The 27,315-nt window shown below is 42.0% G+C and overlaps 1 protein-coding gene across 1 annotated transcript; it reads left to right on the forward strand.

Moving 5' to 3' along the window:
• Window positions 1–861: 861 nt before the first annotated feature.
• LOC128735725 (anoctamin-4) lies at window positions 862–27,315 on the forward strand. Its single transcript, XM_053830212.1, has 14 exons — window positions 862–1,236; window positions 11,696–11,704; window positions 14,204–14,712; window positions 14,814–15,135; window positions 15,189–15,494; window positions 15,688–16,256; window positions 16,316–16,700; window positions 16,759–16,923; window positions 16,990–17,303; window positions 26,124–26,263; window positions 26,333–26,538; window positions 26,597–26,702; window positions 26,768–27,136; window positions 27,197–27,315. The coding sequence occupies exons 1-14, from the start codon at window positions 862–864 to the stop codon at window positions 27,313–27,315; spliced, it is 3,894 nt and encodes a 1,297-aa protein (XP_053686187.1).

The raw sequence follows: 27,315 nt of genomic DNA on the forward strand, positions 1-27,315 counted from the left end.
GAACTGTGAAGATATACGGACGCGATCGCGATTTTATCGTAACGTGACAATCAGTCAGTAAAACATCAAAAAGTTCACTCAACTCCAAGTATACCAGTCAGTAGTGTGATACTTTTACTTAAATAGTTTACTCTATTGCATTAAATTAGCAGTAAACATGCCATTGCAAAATAGTGAGAAAAACTTATAACCAAATTCGGTTCTTGAAACACAAAAGGAAATTTTCGTTTCCATTTTTCCACCAACGAAAAAAGTGGTCAGTAACTCGACTTTATTCTTAAATTTGTTTGTAAAAAAGGATAGCTCAAGCGTGTTGACAGAAACTTATACGAAGAATCACGTAGAATTCAAATCAAAATCAATAATTTGTCACACACGTGAACGCTCTGCTGATGACCACTTCACAGCCCCTCGGATGGATGTCCAACACGTAATGGGCATTTAATATCGCGGTACAGTACATAAAGGTTAACGCTTGGGAACGGTACAACCTGGGCAAAGTTTGAACCTTGGCCCACATTGGCCTTTGCTTGCATAGGAAAGTGATATATACATCTGCTATTGGTATAGCGGTGGTAATTGGAAAGTGTGGAAAATTTGCAACCATCTCGTAGACCTGGCGCCGTATTTTAAAATTCACAACGGTATTCCGTGGTGCTAGCAATTTTACCTGTGTAACACGCGGAACGTGTGTAAAAAGCTCCCTCATAGCTAACTGTGAATATATCGATCGGCGTAGATAAATAATAAATGTTCTAACAGTGGCATTTCAAATTGTATATTTAGATATACTGCCCCGTTATATAGTGAATATAAAATCTCAAAGGAGGTAGTTTTCAGAGTAAAATCTACGATGAGAAGATGAGCGGTTCCAATTCAAATCGATCAACCGAAAAAAGTAGTGCTAGTAATTCAACGAAAACGAAAATTTTAGTGAACGTCATTTCTCCCAAAAAAGAAGATCCCGTAGAAGCCGCTTTGTTCCATAAAAGTTCATTGCAAAACACAAAAGATCATCCAGTGAGAAATGGAAGTTTGCCCGAAGGTATCCTGTTTCAGAACTCGCTAAAAGTGATTCTGCCAAATTTTATCGAACATGAAAAACGTGCCAGTTATCCTTTAGAGAAAGTGGGAAAACTTCCTGTCCGAACGATTCACTCAAGCCCGCTGAGTACGAGCCGACGGCTCAGCGAGGATTCACAAACTGCAACGAAAACGAATGGAAACACTGAAGCGGTAAGTCTAAACAACGCAACCAGAAACCTCAACTTGGGCTCAGCCGTTCAAAAATTTAAAAATACCTAATGCCTTTCTTTTTCATCAACTGCCCGCTAAGAGTTGAAGCCTTGCGGTTGCTATCATACATCCTCCAGTATTTAACCCTCTAACGGGTGACATCGTAAAAATGACGCGATCAAGCTAATAACTATTTTTCCATGAACGTACATCCGAGAGATGCTCAAGGTTTGATATTCAACCAAATATTATATTCAAATATTCAAATAATATATTCAAAAAATTCAAAAGGATGTGTGATGATAACTTTAACAACCCATTTGAAAGGATCACCCTTCGAGTTGTCTTAAAAAAACAGAAAGGTTATGTTCCAAACACGACCGTGTAGTTGGCGTAGAACTACGTTAGGCTGGTTTTTGCGAACAAACTTTGAATATTAAAGAAAACTTTTTACACTATATTGATCTATGTGTAGCGTAAAATAGCTTAAAGTGAGAAAAAACAAATAGCATAATATATTCTTGTGCTTAATAAATTGTATAGAATTTTTGGTAGTGAGCTATTTTGTGATGCTAAAATCGAATTATTTTACTAGTGTCAAAATCATAGTATTTCAAAATAGAAATCTCCCTCATGCATACGGCTACTAACAAAATTCTAGGAGAAAATTTAAGCCCTAAAAATAATATGTTATTGGCATTAATAACACGGTGTGACAAATTTTTTTTTTAATATACTTTGCAAGTGACCTAGTGTACGTTGTTAGTCACAAGTACATCATAAAAACACATTTGACATCATTCTAACACCCCCAAAATTTAAAGTTATTGCAAAAAACCTGATTTAATCCACCTAGTGGTGAAAGGAACCTTTGTTATACCATCTTATATGTCATTTGAAATTGGCATTTCCAGCTCAAATATTATTTTTGATTTGTATTTGAGTTTGTAATATTTATAAAACTGACAGAGTCAAATACTATACGCATCACTTTGAACTAAATTCTTATATAATCTGTTTCTTAGGCCCAGCCGTTCTCATGTTATTAAGATGTGAAATCTATAAATTGACTCCAATATCACCTCATGCAAAGTACATATCCGATAACCGTGTAATCGACCTTCACGGATTTGAACCAAATTTTGTCAGATTGTTCATTTTAACTTAATTGAGCACAATGTAAACATGCACGCAATTAAATTGTGCTCAAGCTTGCATGTAAACTCTACAGCAATCCTTTTGTTTTTTCGTTAGTTTTTTTCAAAAAGTGCTACGAGTTCGAAGTTTGTAGTGTGTTTGAAAATTATTGTAATAGTTTAATAATTACAAAATTTGTTCCTGTTTGCTAATATTGTTTTCCTTTTTAAATATTGTTAGGCTAATATGTATGTGTGAAGTAGAAGTGACCGTGTGATGATGAACCACCTGACAAAGAAATGGTCCATTCTTGGTAAATAGTTTATATTAATATTGTAAGGACAAATTAATGCTTTGATTATTTTTTGATTTTTTTAGAGCCTTGATAAAGAATATAATTTATTCGAAACGCTGGTGAAAGAGAAAAACACCGTTTTTCTGCTTTTTAAGACTACAAAGTCCATTGAGTGAATTACCAGTCGATAAAAGATTGCAGTATTCATTTTATGTCAGAAAGCAAAAATTTTAAGTTTGGCTCCGATTGATACCCCCACAATTAGTGGTAGTACCTCCTTTTTAAAAGGAAAGACCCGTTTGGTCAAACCTCATTATTTTCATTTACTTATAGATAAACATGGAAATACTAGGTTTAGAAAGAAACTATTTTCACATTTTCACATTCCAATTTCAATCGAAAATAATCGAGTAAAAAATGGCTTTTTTTAGCGTTTTGAGCATTTCCAGTGGAAATGATCATATAGAAATCGACGGTACCTTATTCAACTGTTTGTTAACACTGTGCTAGTTATCATCCATATGCATCCTAGCGATAAACAATCTTCGGAGTGTATTTCAACCTACTAAATAACTTTGTAGAACATTTGAAAGCAATGAAATCATCGTATGTAAAATTTTTGAGCAGAATTGCTTCTAGAGTGGTTTCTTTAAACAAATCATTAAATTTCGCAACCAGTATGGGATAGATAGTTACTGCATGCATAAAAGTTGCTTATTTTAGTGTGTTTTATAATTTTTGTGAAGACGCTATTTTTTGGATGCGTTTGGAAAACAAAAATTTGTGTCACCCTATTAGAGGGATTCACGGTCACCCTACAAATGTAAGAAAATCTTATATATAAAAATGGTTATCTGTCTGTCGGGATATTCCTTATAGAATCAAAAACTACTGAACCAATCGGCGTGAAAATTTGCATGTACAGGTTTTTGGGGCCATTAAAGGTTTTAGTGATGGTTAGAGACCCCTCCCCCCACTAAGAGGGGGGCTCCCATACAAATGAAACACAAATTTCTGCATAACTCGTGAACTAATCAAGCAAATAGAACAAAATTTGGCATGTGGGTGTTTTTGATGACAAGAATTTATTCTATGGTAAATTGAGACCCCCCTCTTTAGAAAGGGAATTATGACTCCTCTCCCCTTTAAGAGGGGGGGGGGGCATACAAATGAAATACAAATTTCTTCATAACTCGAGAACTAATCAAGCAAATGGAACCAAATTTGGCATGTGAAGGTTTTCGAGGGCAAGAATATTTTCTATGGTGAATTAAGGCCCCTCCCCTGTTTAGGAGAGGGGAGATTTTGAAGTCTTGAATTTATTTTTCGCGAATTATCGCGAAATGGTACTTTCCACAAAAAAGTTTTCCGTGAAATGGTACATTCCGCTTAAGGTTTTTCGCAAAATGACATTCGGCGTAATGTTGTACAATCATGGCGAATATTGCTACCCGCTTTCTGGCTATGCAATGAGCAGACAGGGGAGTTGTTTTCTACTTTACTGTGAGGAAAAATTGCAAATTTGAATATTAAACTACCCATTCCAGGTAACTAATAAGCCTTAACGTAAGCAGCAAATCAGCGTATCTGGCATTTTATACTGCACGTTATTGTATGTTAGCTTTTTGATTGCATAGGTGTTGTAAATTGGCATCCAAAATTATATTCAAATTCTTCGTATCGGTAATTAGCTGTAAATTAGCATTGTCAGCACTATAAGAAGGTTATCAGTAAAGTAGCTGTATATTTTGCCAAAATAGCATTTAAGTAGCATTTAAGGCGACTGTGTGTGTGTGTGTGTGTGTGTGTGTGTGTGTGTGTGTGTGTGTGTGTGTGTGTGTGTGTGTGTGTGTGTGTGTGTGTGCGTGTGTGTGTGTGTGTGTGTGTGTGTGCGTGTCTGTGTGTGTATGTGGGTGTGTGTGTGCGTGTCTGTGTGTGTGTGTGTGTGTGTGTGTGTGTGTGTGTGTGTGTGTGTGTGTGTGTGTGTGTGCGTGTCTGTGTGTGTATGTGGGTGTCTGTGTGGCTGTGTGTGTGTGTGTGTGTGTGTGTGTGTGTGTGTGTGGGCGTGTGTGTGTGTGTGGGCGTGTGTGTGGGTGTGTGTGTGGGTGTGTGTGTGGGTGTGTATGTGTGTGCGTTTGCGCGGGTGCGCTTGCGTGTGCGTGTGCATGTGCGTGTACATACGTGTGAATGTGCGTGTCTGTGCGCGTTTGTGTGTGCGCGCGTGTGTGTGTGTCAGAGATTGCTGAGCCGATTTGGACGCAAGAAGTTGCGTTTCCAAGATATGGTCGGAACAAGTTCAAGGTCCATACACCTGTAAACCCAAAACCACATGACGTGACACGTAACATGGGTACATTCAACATTTTTGTAGTAAAATATCTCCAACAAAATTGTCGACAACCGGAAAACGATTCTAGGTGATCGTAAAAAGTTAAACACCGTGGCAAAAATATGGGACCTTGTCGAAATTCATAAATTAATTGAAGCATTGGATAGCCAAGTATATATTTTCTTCTAGCACCTTGTTCATTTCATTCTCCAAAGGTGGGAATTTTTTTTGTAAATATTGACACAATTTTCTTTTTGCCATATTATTTGAAGCGCCACCAGAACTCTCGGTGTCCTCCATCATCCGTTTGTCTGCAACGAAGCGCAGCTTGGACTCTCAAAGTCCTTTAACAGTCTGTCATTGCACCACCGGTGCTCTGGTCGTTCTTAAGCAATCTTTGTTAAAGCTGGGGCGCCGGAATGTTCTCCAGCAGTCATCGTCGAAATATGGGAGCCGCTGGGACTCTCGTTGTTTTCCATCCAGCGGTCGTTCATATGCTACGAAGCGCTGTCGGGATTCTCAAAGCCCTTTTGCGGTCGGTCGATGCTGTTGGGAGCACCAAAAGGATTCTAGCCGTTCTTGACCAGACGTAGTTGAAGTAGGGGGTCGCCTCTGAAACCTTCGACCTCCTCCAGTGGATGTTATTGAAGCAGGTTGTTCCGCCGAGACTATCAACGTTCTCCGACAACCGCTCTTCTGTTGCTGGGACTCTTAAAGTCTCTTACTGTCGGTCGTTACAATTGGGATTGGGACCATCACCGATACTCTCGCGGTTCGTTGAAAAAGAACGAGGTGCCACCGGGGCCCTTAGCGCCACGTTGTCATCCAGCGATCGTTGTCGAAGTAAGAGATGCCGCGGGAACCCACGTCGGCTTCCAGCCGTCGTTGTCGAAGTATATGGTATATGAGACTCGGCCCTAGGGCCCTCGGATCAAAAGGTGGATTTTCAGGATACTGTATATAATTTCTAATATCGCCAGCTCAATCTTACAACAAGGTAGGGGAGACCAGGTAGACTTGATCCCTTGGGACACTTGATCCATTCATTGTTTCTCAGTAAATACAATGTTTTTTTAAAGCAGAAAAAAATAAAGCTGTACATTTCATTCAACTAACAAAATTACAAAACAAAAATGTAATAAATTTTTACATTGCAAGAAAAATATAATATAATAAGATTTGCAACGGAATAATTCTCTATACTTCTTTTTTTAGTGAAGTCCAACTTTTTGGCTACGGAGAACTGTCTTGAAATTTTTGAATTGCTTTTCAAACAAAAAATTAGCTAAACTTGTAGATATTTTACAAAATTAATTTTCAGTAAAACTTACTACGTCAGGTACACTTGATCCACATAATTTCAGTGACACTTGATCCTTTTGTTAGAAAATGAAGAGCTTGGAGGCCGTTATGTTGTAAATAATAAAATGAACAATTCTTCATTTCGTAAACATTCGTTATGTAAAAATCACGAATAGTCCGGAGATCCGGTCAGAACGACCACAAAAGTGTTCAATTTGAATGTAATGACTCTTAAGCGAAATGTGAGAAAACGAAAAAATGCTTCCAAAAAGATCATTTACCAACCGAACTACGGAATAGCAACCCATGCATTTTTCAAGGAAGAAGAAAGATTGCTCGGACAAAGAATTCATCTGAACAAAACAACTCATCTTCTTTGAAGAATTCTATTAATCAGGTACCAAAATCGATGATACCGAGCAATACAATTATCAAAACACCTGTAGATATAAAACCATTTCCAAAGGCATCACCACATAAAAATATGCGAAGAGTAAGAAACCGAGGAGATACACATCCTTACAGATGCACCAACGAAATTGAAGCTCGAGGCTGCTCTGATTATTAAACAGGAAAAATATAATGTTTCAAAAATTAAAACCCAACGAAAAAGTTCTCGTCGCAAAGTATAAAAGATGTCCAAAGCTATACTTTTACAGATCAATGCACTTAACGATTTCTAAATACTTTTTATACTTTTGCATTAAACTGTTGTACACTAAATAATGATACTACATGAACTAGGCCTATTTTAATAAAACTTCCAAATGAAAGTTGAGCTTTAAAAATATATATTTGCAAATGGATCAATTATGCCTAACCTGGGGATCGAGTCTCCCGCATATTTTGAATATGTATAATTTTCTGTACTTTCCAAAATATCCCATATCTTTTGATTAGCGCTACGTATCACTAACTGTTAAATTGTAGGTAGTAAGCTGTATTGTAAACTACCGAAAAATTGAAAACCCAGGTTTTTTGTATAGTGGACTTTTGAGAAATATACATAAAACAAAATGGGGACCAAGTCTCCCTTGTTTCCCCTATCTAGACAGAAATCGTATCCAAGATGCTCAGTTATAGGATTAGGCGGGTGATACATGAAAAGCAAAAAAATTTGCAACTGCATTTGCAAAAATGGTCTCAATTTTCCAAATGTTGAAATTTTGCCTTAGGATTGTTGAAAAAGCCTTAGGATTGAATATAAAACAAGTGGTGTTAAGCCGAGGAATGTGAGTTATTTATAAGAACACTTTAAGGACCCCTAAAGTGACAAAAACTTCAATTTTTTAATTGAATTTCAAACTTAATTGAAAAAATCTCGTCTAACTTTTGTAGAACCATTGTGAATGTGTATATATCCAAAAAGCTTGTCCTATGAGCTTTCCAAAAATGTATAAAAACTTAAAATTGCTTGGAAAATGATTGAGTTATTTATGATAGTATGTGGACACCTAGCTAAAAACGTTTTTTTGCAATAACTTGAAATTTTGGGGGTGTTAGGAAGGTATCAAATGTATTTTTATGTGTGTGACTAACAACGTACACTGGGTCATTTGTTAAGTATTTTTTCTGTGTAAGAGGACAGATAATAATAAGTAATTCCATGACTGCAGCGTTCTTGTTTGCAGCGTTATGTAGCAAGCCGAAGCCTCTTAGTTGTCCTCGAGGTACAACGCTGATCTAACAAGCCAGACGTCGGATGTTCGAATCACGACTGGAAGAGGCTATAAGAATAAGAATCAATAGGTTTGTAGCACTAGTCCTGTAATTTTTATGTACTCCTGCAGCTGGCTGTGAAGTCTGTCATATAAAAACAAATATCCAAATCGGAATGCAGCACCTAGGCTTCACTGTACTTTCCTTAGCGAAGATCGGGTAATCAACCCCAGTGGAAACTAAGGTTGTATACCAACAGGGAAGGATGCAGTGTTGTCTCGACACTTTAAGATGGCATCCCCATCACGAGACTCCATAGGCGTAGGCCTTAGTACGGCTACCTATATAAATTCAAAAAAACTAACAGGTGTCAAGAAAATTCTACTCGGAACATTCAGCATGGACAAAGACGACAAAACTAAGTCTATGGTAGTGAACACTGACAATTCCACCAACTTCACAGTAGCGGGACAACAAGTTGAGCAGGTAGACATCTTTCAATATCTTGGTAGCCAGACAACGCCCGATGGTGGTACCAAGACTGATATAGCCACACGGATCAGGAAGGCCAGGGGTGCCTTTGCAGGTCTGCAAAACATTTGCCGCTCAAACCAGATCACTCTACGTACGAAAACCTGCATCTTTAATTCAAACGTTAAATCCGTACTGCTGTATGCCTGCGAAACGTGGTGCGTCTCAGCGGAGGCAACGCAAAAACTACAGGTATTCATTAACCGGTGCCTGCGATACATCATTCGTGCCAGGTGGCCTGATAACTAGATATCCAATGAGGAACTCCATCGTCGGTGTTATCAATGGCCGATAGCCACAGAAATTCGTGAACGTAGGTGGAAGTGCATCGGACACACCTTGAGGAAAGGAGCGAATGAGGTTTGCAGAGAAGCAATCGACTGGAATCCACAAGGACAGCGTAGAAGAGGCAGACCCAGAGGCTCATGACCACGGAGCTCTGCCAACGGCATCCGGGCTGCAGACGAGAACCTGTCCTGACGACAGGTAAAGGCCATGGCAGGTAACCGTCAGCAGTGGAGATCTTTGATTTCATCCCTTTGTTCTGCCGGACCGGCAGACATGGACACATAAGTAAGTAAGTAAAGACGACGAAATAAGAACATGGAATGGAAACTTGGTACCTGGAACTACAGATCCCTAAATTTCGTTTATGGGGACAGGGTGCTGCTCGATCTGTTAACACCCCGAAAGTTTGGCATCGCGGCTCTGCAGAAGATCTGTCGCAAAGGAGAGAAGGTGTGGAAGATCCGTGGCAGCAAAGCCCAAATTTACCAGAGTGGTGGAGCGACCACCAACTGTGAACGAGCTTCGTAGTGTTGGGCAAAATGCAGGAGCACGCAATAGACTGGAAAGCGATCAACGAGAGGATGTGCTTGTTGAGGATATAAGTACTGTCTCTCCAACTTCACAATCATAAACGTGTATTGTTCACACGAAGGTAACGACGAGACAGGAAGCGTTCCATGCGCAGCTGGAGGCAACGTACGACAGCTGCTTATCACGGGGCATCAAATTCATCATCGGGGATATAAACGCCCAGGTCGGCAGGGAAGCATGATATAGACCGGTGATCGGGTCCCATAGCCTGCACACCGAAACGAACGATAACGGCCAGCAATGCATCAACTTTGCAGTTTCCCGAGGCTTGGCGATTTGAAGCACTTTCTTTCCCCACATAGATATCCACAAAGCGACCTGGAGATCACCTGATCAACGAACATCGAAGCAAATTGACTATATTCTCATCGAGGACCGGTTTTTCACGAACATCACCAACGTACGCTCCCTACGGAGTGCGAATATCGACTCGGACCTTACCTTACCTTACCTAGTAGCAGTATATGTGCACTCAAAGCTATCGACGGTTTATACCTCGCGATAATGCTGCCCTCCTCGGTTAAACATTTAGCAGCTAAACAACCCACCAGTTGCCGAAAACTAAGCGCGCGTACTGGACGAAGCTCTGCCTTCCTTTGTGAAGCTAGAAGCTTTGACTCTCGAAAACGGATGGAGTATGATATGCTCGGCCGTCAACGAGGTCGCAACCGCGGTGCTAGATGTGGAAACCTGCACGAAAGGATTGATTTGACGCGGAATGCCAACAAGCAATAGAGAGAAAAAAAAGAGCTTGAAAAAGCTATCTAAGCATATCCACGAGAGAGAATTTGGCCAAGTATCGACCAATCCTGAGGAGAAAAAAGTGCCGGATCGTGAGGAGCTTGAAATTCTGGGCTAATGACACGCGCAAGTTTTACGAGAAGGTGAACCAAACTCGTAAAGGCTACACATCTAAACCTGACTTGTGTAGGGACGAGGGAGATCTAATCACAAACGAGCGCGAGGTGATCGACAGGTGGAAGCAGTATTTTGATGAGCATTTAACGGCGATATAGCAGAAGGAGGCGCAAAGGAAGTTAACCTAGGAGTACCTACAAACAACTACAGCGTGGCGGCTCCCGATCTCGAAGAGATCAGGCGATAAAATTTGTTAGCTGAAGAATAATAGAGCCGCCAGGAAGGACCGACTCCCGGTAGAACTCTACAAAAATGGCCAAGAACCGCAAGCAACGACACTTCATTGGATAACTTCAAGGATTTGGGAGAAGGAGGAACTGCTGGATGAGTGGATGAAAGGTGTAGTCTGTCCGAACTACAACAAGGGCGACCGGCTAGATTGCTGTAATTACAGTAGCATCACCTTGATCAACGTCGCCTACAAAGTGCTCTCCCAGATTTGGTTGCGGCGTCTATCTGCAGTAGCAAGAGAATTCGTAGGGCAGTATTAGGCGGGCTTTACGGGGGCCCGTGCTCAGACAAAATCAAATTCTACGCATAATTTAAAAAAAAATCAAAATTAAACCCAGTCATTCGCGCAGAGGGTTGCGCAGAGGGTTGGAATGGACAGTCCTGTATGTTATTCAATATCGCAATTGAAGGTGTGATCCGGCGAGTGGGCATCGAAACGAGAGGAACGATCTTCAGCAAGAGTAGCCAACTTCTAGCCTTCGCAGACGAGCTCGAAATCATTACTAGAAACCTTGGAAAGACGGAGGCAATCTTCGCCAGACTTAAAACGGAGACTTGGAGAGTTACAAATCAATGCGTCGAAAACCAAATATATGGTCAGAAGAGGTTCCAGAGAAAACAACGTTTGTCTCCCACGGAAGGTGACTATTGACGGCGATGAACTGGAAGTGGTTGATGAGTTCGTATATTTTGGATCTCTGGTCACCGTTGACAATAATACGAGTAAGGAGATCCAACGATGCATTCAAGTTGGAAATCGAGCTTATTTCCCTTCGTAAGACGCTTCGATCAAGGAGCATACGCCGCCGCACAGAGCTGACGATGTATAAAATGTTAATCAGACCGATAGTCCTCTACCGACTTGAGAAAGTAACTTTGCTTACAGAAGACATACGTACACTTGGCGAAAGTTGGGAGACTACAGTGGGCGGACCGCAGGATGCCGGATGACTGTGCAGTGAAATCCGTTCTCTTCACCCCCACCGAGAGGCCCAACGTGCTAGATGGCTCGACCAGGATGAAGTCGACTTGCGTGTGTCGAGACGCGCAACGAATGGGCGACAAGTAGCCCAGGGCCGAGTACAATGGAAAAGAATTCTTGATACGGCAAGAGCCCCGACTCTGGCCTGATGCATATATATTTATATACTGCTCTACGAAAATCACTATAATGGAAGAGAAATAAAGTGTATTTCTGCATACCCCTTCTAATATGAGGCTTTCCCTTCCAGACCTTCCCTTCCCTTGCATACTCAGCCACCCCTTCTTGTTACCCGGCCACTTGTGCAATTGCTATCGGTTTAAATGTAAGAAAAATCCAACTCCTTTTACTTATTTGGACCTCTCCCTTGTTGAGGAGCACCCCCTTTTTGTCAAACTCCCAGTGCTGATCAGTGTTGCGAAACCCATAATTGTGTGGTCTAACTTCCTTACACTCGCGTACTCGTTCTAACGAACATGCCGGTATAAACATCTCTTTCGGACTCTAGCTCTTATTTAATCAAGCACTGGGACGACTGCCCAAGTTCAGTAACAAATAAACTATGAGTTTCACACTGAATAAAGCTGGTTGATTCCATAAGACTTATGTGTTTCAAGCTGAAATTTCCCCATATATTTTCTTAGTTGCTGCTGTTGTTATTAGTTTATTAGGACTTTTTAAACACAAGGTGTTCATTCAAGTCCTACATTTTTTTAGTGATAGTTTAGCTTCACAGGAAAAGCTCAATAGTTTTGTACACCATCTTTTACTGTGGTTTCGGAGAAAAAATAACAAAGTCTACTTGGCTCAACAGGTCGAGCATTGTTTAGTACAATTAAACCTAGACAAATTTGATGTCTGTAGAAGTACACCGTGTTGGAAAAATGCACTACAATTTCTTTCTTTAGAAAGATTTTTTTTGACCAATGATACTAATTTTGGTTTTAGTGATGGCGTTTTGGTCATCGGGTTACTAGTAAACTAGTTTATTTTCTGTCTAGGCCAACGTTTCAAGGACTTTATTTCCTCTTCATCAGGGCAACTACGAAAATACAGTTTACATTTACATTGAGTTACAAAGTCAATTTTTTTTATACACAAAACTTACAAACATATTAAACTAATTCTTGTCAAGTTTGTTGGGGTGGGTTTTTTCTGCTATTGGTCGAACTACACTATAAAAAACAGTACAATTTATTACAAACTACTAGGTTGGTCTAACTTTGAAAATTCAAATTTGAATACCGGCGAGCAAAAACTTATACAGTCATTCCTGTACACAACACAGTACGGTTATGACTTTCAGGGAGCGTCAAAATGGAGAGTACTATTTCAACCTGATTTGAGAGTGTGTATCATTGTGTGAGAGATCGCAACATACCAGAATAAGCTATGCTCAGGTTGTTTGTGTCTGTTCTGTAGTTGATTGCGGTTCTGTCACAAGCAATACTTGACAAGAATTAGTAACTCAATGTAAATGTAAACTGTATTTTCGTAATTGCCCTGATGAAGAGGAAATAAAGTCCTTGAAACGTTGGCCTAGACAGCAAATAAACTAGTTTACTAGTAACCCGATGACCAAAACGCCATCACTAAAACCAAAATTTCTTTAGAAAATTTAGAAGTGAGTCAAGTGCAGTGTTCAGATTCTATGAATCATATTTATATACGAGCATGCTCGCCATTTCATTGAAACACTAGCAGACCGCCATTTAACGTTGTGATTGTGGAAAGCGGTTTTCCAAAAAAAACCGGCGAGGCTGAAAAAACTGCCCTGGAGCAAGGTGAGACGGTGCAGAATCTTGTTGGAAGCAATATAGTGATGATGGGAAGCAAATGGTTCTTCAAAACATTATCGATGTAATATTTACTGTTGATTTTAATAACAGGTTCAATAAACAGCAATGAAACATTAAATTTTTGGAGAAAAATTTTTTTTTCGTCCATTTTTCAAAATATTCTTTATGGTGCTGCAGAATTCCCAGTTCCTTGGTCATCTTATGCTCAAACTGATCTGGTTTCCGTTCGAATTCGCTCTCTTACCCCTTTGATGGCTTCTAATGTCCTTACAGTGCATTCACGGCCAGATTTGGGGAGTATTTTTCAAGAACAGGTTTCCTTGTATCGTTTGATGGCATGAAAGATGAATCTTTCGTTTATTCCGAGTAGCCTCAGCTTCTTTAAAATATCCCACGGTCGAAAATTTTCAAAAACAGACTTATCACAAGTTCCCTTTTTGGCGTCCATGATTACCACAACTCTTAAACGAATAAAAATGTATACCTATGCTATCTAAAGTGCGCATTTTTCTTAAAATGTTCTACAACTTTGCCGTTCAAGAGAAATAAAATTTCAACGTTCTGGGGATGTGATATAGCTGGTCTAACATAATGAAATATGACAATTCCAATCTAATGGGAGAAAATTGCATCTATCTAATTTACATGAGAATCCACTGATGCATATTTAAAAGCATCAACGCAGCGGGTGCAATTTTTACCATCGTTATAAATGCAGATTCTACAATATACGCTCCTGGTCCGAAGAAACAACAATGTTTATAATTATAGATACATAGGCAATACATAATATACCAAGTTACAACAATGATGGACACCATATGATTCAATCTTTTAATATCCCACGCATGTCTTAGTTTCAATAATTCAATTAATTCAATATTTTCTTACTTGCCATTTCACAGTTGAATCAACCTAGTGGCCACAATCAATTATTAACGCGACACAGTACCGACAACGTTCCATCTATAAATAGCATTTCCTGTTGCATTGCTACCAAAACGAATACGAAGGGTAGCATTGACAGTGGAATGGGGCTTTACACGAATTACTCTAGCAGTAACAGCGATAGTTACAACGCCAACAAATTCAGCGTCACCAGGACGAGCAGCACGAACACGAACACGGAACCGGGAACGCAGGGTACGGTTTCCACGGCATCGTTACATAAATTGAATGAATGCAACCACCACGTGGCCGATGACGCAGTGAATACTACGGGTTACCATGGCGGTGGAATGAATTCGACAAATGACACAAAACCAGCCAAGCTGGACAGTGGCAACGACAAACCGCTTTCTGGCCTAGACGACATAATGGAAAGTCCACTACTGAAAACCCCGGTGGAAAAGTGGCTTGACGCCCAAGATCGAGCATTGAATCAGATGACAATGAACGACGAGCAAAATCGAAGGTAATTCTTTTGGATGATAAAACAAGAAATTACATAAAAAAAACAACAATTAAAATTGGCAATTCAAAATTAATAATAAATAACAAAATATTCATACTTAGTCCAATTTTCTGCAGTAAAATATTCGGTCCAAAAATCAGCGATAGAGAAAATATTCCAGGAACTCCAATGGATGCATCAGACATTGCTTCTGAAATCAACAAGAGCTTCAACTCCAGTATGAACAGCATCATTAACGAGCGACGGAGGTCCTCTAGTAAGCTACTTGCCGGTAACTCACCATTAAAAACTATTTTTCGAGACGAAGCTAGCACTCATGGGCAAAGCAATAATGTAACAGGTGGTGGGAGCTCCTGGCTTAAGAAGCGTAAAAGCTCCGACCAATCTGATAATACACGTAGGCCTAGTCAACAGGATAAAGAGGTAGTTCAAATAATTTAAAGTAAGGTATTTGCTGAAATCAATTTCTTCAACAGGGTCTCGATCCCGAGTCTTTAATGTTTCGCGATGGCAGACGTAAAATCGATATGGTACTTTGCTACGAAGAAGAAGACCAAGGTGTAATGACGGAACTGGAAGCTCTCAAGCGATTTCAACGGAAAGTGTTTCAGGAGAATCTGGTCAAGGAGGGTCTCGAGTTCGAAATCGAGCATAAATCGCAGGCCTTCGATGAGAAAACCTACTTCGTCAAAATTCACATTCCTTGGCGAACAGAGTCACGCTATGCGGAGGTGATGAACTTGAAGCTCCCGGTTAAGCGGTTTATCACCATTAGTGTTAAGGTAAGTTTGTTTTATTTTTGGTTGTCAATTTATCGGGTTATGCTTCGCAAATATTCGTTATTCATGACAATTCTTTATTATTACTTTTTAAATCAAGATTATTTCAAGCTTAGCCATATTTATGCAGATTTCACCAAGTATTTTGCTTGTCATCGTCCACGATAGTAATGTTTTCCCATTGTTACCGTTACAGGAAGAAGAATCCACCTTTCGCAAACACCATAACCGAATACTCGCCTATTGGAACAAACTGATGTCAATGACCGAGTATAACTTCTCACGAATCGAAAAGGAACCCTCTTTCTACACGGCTACTGCGAACGGTAATCCGGAGGAACAGTTCATCGTTAAAGATCGCTGCACAACCTACAACAGTGCTCAACGGAGTTTGATAGTAATGCAAATTCTCATGCGAACTCGGTTCGATGAGACAGAAAAGGCCAGTAATGTTGGCATTCGAAGGTTGCTGAACGATGGAACATATCTGGCATGTTTTCCACTGCATGAAGGCCGCTTCGAAAGAAATCACTCTTCCGGAACTGTATTCGACAGAAGGTTATTGTACTTGGAATGGGCTAGGCCCGTTAAGTGGTTCAAAAAACAACCTCTCTGTCTAGTGCGAAAATATTTTGGTGATAAAATTGCACTATATTTCTGCTGGTTAGGGTTTTATACGAAAATGTTATACGCTCCGGCAATAGTGGGACTATTTTGTTTCTTGTATGGCCTAGCATCCATGGATTCTAGCGATAATATTCCAACGTTAGCATTTGTCCAGTACCCTTAAGTTTCATTAATAATCAAGAGTCCTTCAATTACAGGAAAGAAATCTGCGATGTAAGCGGACCTGGAAACGTAACTCTCTGCCCGCTGTGTGATAAAGCTTGTAGCTACCAAAAACTGTCTGAATCGTGCTTATTCGCCAAACTAACGTACCTGTTCGACAATCCGTCCACGGTTTTCTTTGCCATTTTTATGTCCTTTTGGGCAACGACTTTTCTCGAGTTATGGAAACGTAAACAATCAGTACTGGTGTGGGAATGGGATTTGCAGAACATTGAAAATGAAGAAGATATGCGCCCGGAGTACGAAACATCGGTTAAGACATTTCGAACGAATCCCGTCACACGCGAGAAGGAACCTTATATGCCAACGTGGGACCGTGCTATTCGGTTTGCCGCGACATCCAGTGCGGTGCTTTTTATGGTAATATCATCGGAATAATAGGAAAACAATTCCAGTACAATAGTAGTTTTCCTTCCAGATATCAATCGTTCTTGGCGCTGTCTTGGGTACAATCATTTACCGAATATCACTTGTATCTGTGATCTACAGTGGAGGCGGAGTGTTTTTCCGCAAACATGCCAAACTTTTTACAACGATGACTGCTGCCTTAATCAATCTTATCATTATAATGCTTTTAACACGCGTAAGTCATACTGGTCCATACAACAAACATACCACAAAAATGTTTTAAGATTTTCTCTTCTTCTAGATTTACCACAAACTAGCCATTTATTTAACCAATTTAGAAAACCCTAGAACGCAGACGGAATATGAGGACTCGTATACGATCAAAATCTTCGTTTTTGAGTTTATGAACTTCTACAGCTCGCTTATATACATTGCGTTTTTCAAAGGACGCTTCTACGACTACCCGGGCGATGACGTTGCCCGGAAGAGTGAGTTCTTCCGTCTGAAGGGCGACATTTGCGATCCAGCCGGATGTTTGAGCGAACTTTGCATCCAGTTAGCGATAATTATGGTGGGGAAGCAGTGCTGGAACAATTTCATGGAGTATTTTTTCCCGTAAGTATGTTGTAAATATGTTTTACCATAGCGATAATATGTGCTAAGTAGCAATTGGTCAAAGGAAAACGGATAATATAGTGAATATGTACTTACCATACTCAGTTAAGTGACAATAATCCGTTATCGATTCTGCGCCGAACGAATTATGGCCGTTCTTCAATTCGCTCGAATAATAGCTGAATGTACACAGTCCTCGACAGCGCACATTCACTTGGTTCGGGGACTGCCCCGAAGCCTACGGCCTCTGTCTGGTGGTTATGACCACGTAGCCAACACAACGCAGCGTACCACATTGCACTAGCTTCGCTATATCATCGTATTTGTGTACACTGAAGTCGCTTTTTACGCGGTTTTTTTTTCGCGACTGTTTTTACGCGAATTTCGGAATTTATGCGGTTTTTTACGCGGTTTTGATTAACGCGGAACGTATCCTTCGTGTAAAAAGCGACTTGAGTGTACTTGATACAGTTCGTGTGCCTACGCAACACTCCATTTTCCATTTTGCCACCAAGTATTGATCGCAGAATTTTACGCTCAAAAATTCAAGCGACGGTCGATCAGCTCCCTTAGCGTCCACAATTCATGTCCGTAAAGAGTCCGGCAGAATCGCACGCCGCCTTAAAATCCACAAACGGATAATGAGTCGGCAAGTTGTATTCCTGGAACCTTGTATATTGTTGGAGACGTGGACATCCCTACATCGTTACTGTCGGAGACGTCGACATTCGTAACATCGTTACGGCCAAGCTCTCTGGTCACAGTGACAGCTGTCATCAGTTGATGCTCGCCAGTGCTGACAACAGGACGTTCACGTTCCTGTTCCGTTTTACCGCGAGAATGAGACTCGCACAATTGTACCCCGTTATTGTTCAATAAAGTTAAGTTTTAATTTGTTTAATGTACGGGTCGTGTTTTAATACATCATTTCGGTCACCTCCGAACGCGAACCGTAACAGTGGCGATGCACATCGTAACAGTGGCGACGCGAACGTAAAAGTGGCGACGAGTAGTGAAACGAGGAATTTACTCATCAGTCAAAATTCCCTCACCCACGTGGACAATTAAGCGGGTTCATCAGGACATAACCCCAAACAGCAGCAGCAACCACCGGGAGTTAGTCAGCAGCAAGGCCTATTTCAAGCCACAGTAGGTCAAAAGCATCCCACAATGCAGCAGAATGGTGCAATTACAGCCGGACAGCCATCTCCAGATGCACCGTTCGCCCATTTCTTCCAGCAATTGATGCAGCAGCAGCTGATCTTTATGCAACAGCAACAGCAGCAGCTAATGCACCACCAACAGGAATTCTTCAGGAACGTTATGTCGTCCATACATGTCCAGGTTCTATCAAACCCTGAGATAATGCTCGATTCACTGGCGAATAACATAAAGGAATTCCACTACTGTCCAGAGCACAACAACATTACCCTGGAACATTTTGCGGAAAACTGCCAACGGTCGATGTGTTCAAAACGGGACACGGCAATGATAGATTCGACACCGACGTCATCAGTTCAGTATATCGGTCGAAAAAAGCAGTTCGCAAATCGTCCGTCAAAACCTTCAGTAAATTCTGGCAGCAGTGCCGAAACCATACCAGCTACGCCCTGTTGGTATTGCGGCGCAATGCACTTCGTCAAAGATTGCAATTATAAAAGTCACGAATGCGAAAAGTGCGGTATCATCGGGCACCGTGAAGGTTATTGTTCTAGTGTAAAACAAAATCGGAAAGCAACACACCGTAAACGCCAGCAGCCAGAGAGGTACGAGACAAAAGCAGTAAATCTACCATTGAATGCAGCAAACAATAGGCGCCGATACGTACAGTCGCAGCTCAACGTTGTGGAAGTGCAGCTTCAGTTGGACACAGGGTCCGACGTCAGTATTGTTTCAAGACAAACGTGGGAGAGAATAGGCAGACCGCCAACATCGACTGCTAGGAAAAAAGTAACGACAGCAACAGGAGATCCACTGCCGTTCCTGTTCAAATTGGAGTGTGATATCGGCATTAATAATATTCATCAGCAAGGACAGTTTTATGTTGTGAAGAAACAAATTCATCTTCTTGGCAATGATTTGCTCGATGCGTTCTCGTTATGGACAGAACCGATCAGTGAATATTGCAACAACATTGTTAGTCAAACACAGCGCACTCAACAGTTCTACCCAGAAAAAAAATCACCAGCAGAAATCATATCCAGAACCAGTTTGGAAAAGCTTCGTCCACCGTTAATAATCGATCAAAAAGTGACACTGCAGTAAATCGTCAGTACAGCAGAGGTGATTATACACTAAACACTAAAATTTTTATCAAAAATCAATGGCACTGGACATCAGGCAAAATTTTGGAACGTGTTGGTCATGTAATGTATAATGTCGTGGTGAACGATCGCAAGCTGGTACGGTCTCACATAAATCAAATTCGAGATTGTAACAGACACAGTAAGGCATTATCAAAGAAACGTAAGCAGCTACCGCTTAGTATCCTGCTAGATGATTGGAATCCCAGCATTCCCGCTAGTGTCAATTCGTCAGTACAGTCAACATCAGTAAGCTTGCAGTCATCAAAAGCGCATGCTGAGGCACCGGTTATTCCAGCGTTATCAACATGATCTTCGTCATCAAGTTCGTCATCCGACTTCATGTCTGCAACCGAAAGTGAATCAGCTGTTCAGGTTCCTCGCCGCTCTTCCCGTACACGAAGGGCTTCGCAACGGTTCAACCCTTACCAGCTGAATTAGAGGGGAGATGTTGGAGACGTGGACATCCCTACATCGTTACTGTCGGAGACGTCGACATTCGTAACATCGTTACGGCCAAGCTCTCTGGTCACAGTGACAGCTGTCATCAGTTGATGCTCGCCAGTGCTGACAACAGGACGTTCACGTTCCTGTTCCGTTTTACCGCGAGAATGAGACTCGCACAATTGTACCCCGTTATTGTTCAATAAAGTTAAGTTTTAATTTGTTTAATGTACGGGTCGTGTTTTAATACATCATTTCGGTCACCTCCGAACGCGAACCGTAACAGTGGCGATGCACATCGTAACAGTGGCGACGCGAACGTAAAATATATGACGCAGGGTAAACATGTGACCCGTCGTTGGGTGACCCTCACGAAAACTGACTAGATACACGCCAAAGAAAGACTTGGATAACGGTCTCAGTTCTTTTTTTTAGCGAGTATGGAAATCTGCTCAGTACCTTAGAAGACACGGTACTATCAGACACCTGAAAAGACAACTCAGGGAGTGGGGTTTGGTTTCCCGACCCCCCTAATGGGGCGTGAGGACCCAGACCCACTAAAACCCTACTCGAGTCTCCAGCCTCAATCCCCCCTGGCACCACCTAATCGGTATTACTTCAGGGAGGGGCTATTGTGCTTAACGCACTCGCTTAGATAACTACTGGACTATGATAGTTAGGCTGTTTATTCGCCGTTGATCGGCTCTCCAGCGGTTTTATAGCTCAAGTACAATTTGGGTAGCAGCCGCATTGACCGCTCCCCAGACGTCCGAGCTGGAACCTATCTTTTGGACTAAGTTATCCGGGTTAGTGTCCTGTCCGCTCACTGCCATCATGTTGCTTCTCGCGTCCGCGAAACGAGGGCATATGAAGGGCAGCTTCCTCAACATTCAAGCATTCGGGACACGCGGGGGACTCCGCATGCCCAAACTTGTGCAAATACTGTCTGAAAGAACCATGCCCTGACAGAATCTGTGTCAGGTGGAAGTTGAAGTCGTGGCGCCTGTCGACCCACCCGGATACTTCTGGAATAAGTCGGTGTGTCCACCGGCCCCTTATGGAATCAGACCATGCCCGCGAACTTGTGGTACTCCGTATGCCTCTAGTTCCACGTTGGTTGAAGCACTCTACGTCCTCACTGATGATGATGCCAATAGGCATCATACCCGCTAAGACGCAGATTGCGTCATATGAAACTGTGCGATACGCACTCGCCACTCTTAGGCACATGAGACGATAGGTACTTTCCAGCTTACCTAAGTAGCTTTTGATTCCTAACGCTGATGACCACACCGGCCCGCCATACCTGAGTATGGACTGGACCACGTTGGCTAATAATGGCCTTCGCTTGCTGCCATATACCGCAGAGCTATTAGACATCATACGAGACAATGCCGAAATAGCTGTGCAAGCCTTCTTGCATGCATAGTCGACGTGGCTCCCGAACTTGAACTTGTCGTCGACCATGACTCCCAGGAGTTTTAAGGAACGCGTTGACGAAATAGTGCAATCCCCGACGCTGATATTTGCTTGCTGCACCGACTTGCGGTTGTTCACCACGATAACTTCCGTTTTGTGATGCGCTAGCTCCAGTTTCCTAGAGCGCATCCAGTCTTCGACAATGCTTATAGAGTGGGCAGCCGTCAACTCAACCTCTCTGATATATTCACCGTAGACTTCCAAGGTGATATCGTCCGCAAAGCCGACAATCCCCACCCCTACTGGGAACTTTAGCTTCAACACTTCGTCATACATGACGTTCCACAACACCGGGCCCAGTATGGAACCTTGCGGAACCCCTGCGGTGATTGGAACGCACTTCCAACCCTCCTCCGTGTTGTAGCATAGCACACGATTCTGGAAATAATTTTTCAGAATTCTGTACAGCGACACCGGCACTTGGACGTTCCGACGCGAGTTGGCTATGGAGTACCAACTAAGGCTATTAAACGCATTTCTCACGTCGAGCGTGATAACTGCACAATAACGGATACCTGTCCTCTTGGGCTGGATTGCCACCTCGGCTGTCTTAGTGATAGACAAGGTCGCATCCACCGCAGATTTGCCTTTTCGGAAGCCGAATTGGTTCCTTGACAGACCGTTTGCACCCTCCGTGTACTGTACGAGTCTGTTAAGGATAACCCTCTCCAGCACCTTGCCGGCAGTATCGAGATGACAGATCGGCCTATATGACGAGGGGACATTCGGAGGTTTTTCCGGATTCGGCAATAGGACCAGGTTCTGTCGCTTCAATCTGTCCGGGAAGTGGCCATCTTCCAGGCATCTACTCATTACTGCCCAGAAAAATTCGGGAGCCTCTAGAATAACCGCTTTAATGGCTATATTCGGGATACCGTCTGGCCCCGGAGCCTTGCTTACCTTTAGGGATTTAGCGATCTCAATGAATTCCTCGTTCGTAACCGTCACTTCCTCCCCGACCTCCAAACCGCCCACGTTACTTTGGATGTTCGGCTGGGAGGCCGACCATCCTACGCTATGGTCTGAGACACTGGAACGTCGGCCGTGGGACGACTCAGCGGCCTATGGCCAGGGCCTTGGCTCGTGGCGCGGAAAGAGGCCCTCGATGATCCGCTCCAACATCTCTGGCGATTGCTCTGCGGACGCCATCACGCCCTTGGTCTTTGTCATTACGACCCTGTAGGCGTCATCCCACGGGGTCGCATTGGCACTAGTACATAACCTTTCAAAGCAGGCTCGTTTACTTGCTTTTATCCCACTTTTAAGCGCTGCGCGTGCAGCAACAAGTGCTACTCGACATTCAGCCCTGCCTTCGTTCGAACGAGCTCTTTGCATAATTCTCCTCGCACGAAAGCACGCTTCGCGAAGTTCCGCAATTTCATCTGTCCACCAGTAAGCCGGTGACCTGCCATAGCTAGGTCGACCTTTTCTAGGCATGGTAGCGTCACACGATCGCGACAGTACCTCAACCAAATGATCAACGTTCGGATCGGGCATACCACGATCACCGCACTCTCTCCGGATCGCTTCCACAAACACTTCGGGATCGAAGTATGATGTCTTCCATCCACGGGTGGTTGGAGTGTTGGCTCTACTCGCCACCTGCCGCCTCGTTATCTGACCGACACCATAGCGGACCGCCTGATGGTCACTGTGAGTGTAGCTATTGTCTACCCTCCAGTCTCCTATCAGACCAGGACTGCCGAATGTCACGTCGATGATAGACTCCGCACCGTTCCTACTGAAGGTACTTGTGGTGCCGACGTTGGCCAAATCTACGTTGAGCTTTGCCAGAGCCTCAAACAGAATCCGACCCCCCCTCGTTTATCAACCCTCTCCAATTCGGCGTATAGTTGACGGGTAGCTGTCTTCCTTCAAGTTTCATCCAAAATCCACTCCGTCGCACGCTGCGTGCTTTACTTTGCATCTTAGGTATAGCTTGTGGGATACAGCATTTAATATGCAGCCGCTCCCTTCGGAACAGACAAATTTGCACCCCCTTGCTTCTACTCCAGTACACACATGAAACGATCGTCCTCTGTTGGTTTAGATTTGCAAGGAGATGCCATATGTAATAATAAGGTCAACGTGAGTTAAAATTCAACAGTCCCAACAACACAAACTTTAAACTTGGGTGCATGCGGCTTGCTTGCCTCCCAACTCCATCTCCAAAACTGCAGACCAGCTGGAGTAGCTAGTGGATTCGATCTCCAAACAGACCAGACCAAAAACAATTATTTTTTACTTCTCATGCAGAGCAAGACCAAAACAACATTTCAGTGTATTTGAAACAAATACCGGAAGAATACGTGAACCTTCATACTGGCAGCACAAAATGACGCACTACTTCTGTTTAAAAGCTTGTCGGCCTCCACTGTCCATACGCACTACAAAAAGAAAAATTAACTTATTCCCCAAATAAACCGAAGGTACTATTTGGCAGGAGCGCCAATGTTAAATGCGGTCATTTAGCCATCTTACAGTAAAAAATAAAATTTCTTTTTTGCTCATTCTTAAGGATACATAAACGACTAAACATTTTGGAAAAATTTTTATTTTTTATTTCAGATTAGGAATCTGCAGTCTTTTCCACTAATTTTGATACTAATTTTTTAAAGATCCGACCACGGGAAGTGTCCGATAAACGACCACACACGTAACATAAGCATTCCAGTGCGGCGAGGAACAACCTCGACGGAATAAAACGCCGCTCCACGGTTTTCAAACTTTGTGTACCTTTTTCTTCCCGTGCCACTTCCCGTGGTCAGATCGTCACAAAATTAGTATCAAAATAAGCGAAACAGACTGCAGATTCAAAATTTGATATAAAAAAAATAATCGGCTTTTTAAAAAAAATTAGCCCTTTATGTCCCCTTTATGGTAACTCTCCTAAATATTGTTGGAAGGAACTTCCCAATGAGGGAAAAAGGTTTTGTTTCTTGCATTATAGGAATTTTCGGAAAGAAAACAGAGATGCCACATGAACATGGGATTTTTCAAATTTTAATTTCGTTGAGGTTTAAACACAGCAGCTTTAACATTATTCACACACAAAATACTTACTTTGATAAACGAATTACCACAGACTAACAGACGTAACACTGAAGCCTCATTCCATCGTCAATAAAAACGATCATTTCAAATTTTCGCTTAAGACAAGACTCAAACAACAGTCGCTGTGCGAGAACGCCGCTCGCCTGCGCTGGCGCTGATGTCAGATATTATACAAATAAATTTATAGCATTGCTAAATTTATAGCAACCTACTCTGCGTAGCGCGAAGACTGCACCAGGTGATGCTAGTGTTTTTTCCAAGTTTTAGGGGTGTCAATGAAACGATGTTTTGTTAGAAAATTTGTTCGAAGTGTTACGTCTGTTAGTCTGTGCTAATACTGTTTAGCAAGCATGAAACCATAATAACTGAGTTTGGTATAAGTTTCAGTATTATCTTCTTAATAGCATAGAACAAAGCCTTTATTCTACATAGGGATGGATCTGAAAATTAAAAGAACCGACCGGTCGGTCCTGCCTTCAAAAAAATGCGGGGGGTTATGATAGCATATTAGAGGATTTGCCTGGCACATGTAATGTGCGTTAATGACATATTATTTGGGTAGTCGCCGGTAGCATGTAAGTCGGTTGACAGTTTTCCGTATAAATGGGATGAACAGTCAATTGTGGATATAGCGAACGGCAGGAAATCATAGTCGCAGCCACAAGGAACATTGAATGGATTATTGAAGATAGCTAGTCTTAGAGTGACAACTACTTGCTTCTAGCGCTAGTAGACAATTACCGCCAGAAGAAACGTATTGTCACTGCAAAACTGGCTATGTTCAGTGATTCACTGCTCAAGATTGCTAATAAATTTAACAAATCAGGCAAAAAGTACAAATCCGGCTTCATATGTCGGAAAACCGGACTTTTTGCCAGATTGAACGGCCACCGGCTTTGAAAAACCGGTTGAGCCGGCCAAAAACTGGCCACTTGACAACCCTAATTCTACGGTCCGATCAGAAAGCATATTCTGAATTACGATGAATGTGTGTTCAACTATGCAATTGAATTATGATCGTAAAGAAGTTTCTCATCGGAACAAGTCATATCGATATGCAAATTGGGGCTGTCGCTTATATAGGTGATTGAGGGCGAAAACCATAGAAATAATAATTGCATCAAAGGTATTAAAATCAGGCTTCATTCTCGGTTTTTTGCTCAGTAGATGCTCATTTGACAACAGCAGTAGTGTAAAGGGCAACTGTAGAGCTAATTATTGTCTACATTATTGTTGAAGAGAGTACAGTTCTATCTTTCGTACTTACGGCGTTATGGGGCTGCTACACCGTTGGTAGCAAAAAGAGCGCTCATTTGGCTACCAACGGGGTAGCAGCCCCATAGCGCCGTAAATACGAAAGATAGAACTATACTTTCTTGTACAATATGTAAATAATAATTAGCTCTACAGTTGCCCTTTAAACTACTTTTTCGAATTCTGTTTAGTTGAGGCGCTGTAGCCAAATGAGCATCTACTGCGCAAAAAACCGAGAATGAAGCCTGATTAAAATGCATGTTTACATTTATTTTATAAATTGTAGAGCCTTTTACAACTGGTGGCGTCAACGCAAACACAAGCAGCTTACTAAAGATGAAACTCATTTGCACATGGCATGGGAACAGGACTACCATCTGCAGGATCCGGGCAGATTGGCTCTCTTCGATGAATATCTTGAAATGAGTAAGTATTCTTTGAATTAATTTCATTAACTTTCAGCCACCTTTTTCAACTTTCCGTGTGTAATTTCAGTTGTTCAATATGGATTCGTTACTCTCTTCGTGGCTGCATTCCCATTAGCACCTCTATTTGCTCTTTTGAACAACATTGCTGAAATTCGACTGGATGCCTACAAGATGGTCACGCAATCGAGAAGACCGCTTGCCGAAAGAGTGGAAGACATCGGCGCATGGTACGGGATATTGAAAATTATAACTTACACAGCAGTTGTATCCAATGTAAATCATCAGCAGCCATTTTTGGAGATATGTATTCTAATTTTTACGAATCTTTCAGGCATTCGTGATAGCATACACCAGTGATTTCATTCCTCGCATGGTTTACAAATACGTTTACTCCCCTCAGTTTACATTGCATGGATACATCGAGCACTCATTATCAGGTGATTTTGATAACTAGATTGATTTGTGCATTAATTGTGAATGATCGTTTCTTATTCCACTACAGTTTTCAATACATCCGACTACAAAGAAGAATGGGGAACGAAAACGGAATCCGATCCGGACACCTGTCTGTACCGAGGCTATCGGAATAGTCCCACCGACAGCGAACAGTACGGCTTGAGTCCCCACTATTGGCACGTGTTTGCCGCACGGCTGGCATTTGTGGTCATCTTCGAGCATATCGTTTTCGTTCTGACTGGAATTATGCAGTTCATCATCCCAGACATTCCGGTTGAAGTTAAGACGCAAATTCAGCGCGAACAAATGCTTGCAAAGGAGGCCAAATATCAACACGGGTTGAAGAAATCACGCGAGACTGATTACGAAGAAATTCTGCATGTGCTACGAGAGCAAAGCAACAATAGTCGACAAGGTTGCTTGTTGTTGATTTTATATGTCACAAGTAAGCTCAATAGATTTGGTTAAATTTTAGGTGTACGAGGCAGCTGGGCACGAAGGCTGAGTCGTTTGAGCGATGGATTAGATGCCCACGTAGAAGTTTCCAACCGACCACGACAGTCACTGGAATCCACCGTGTGGGAAGTGACCTAG

The sequence above is a fragment of the Sabethes cyaneus genome, chromosome 2 (genome assembly GCF_943734655.1).
Source record: "Sabethes cyaneus chromosome 2, idSabCyanKW18_F2, whole genome shotgun sequence".
Taxonomy (NCBI): Eukaryota; Metazoa; Arthropoda; class Insecta; order Diptera; family Culicidae; genus Sabethes; species Sabethes cyaneus.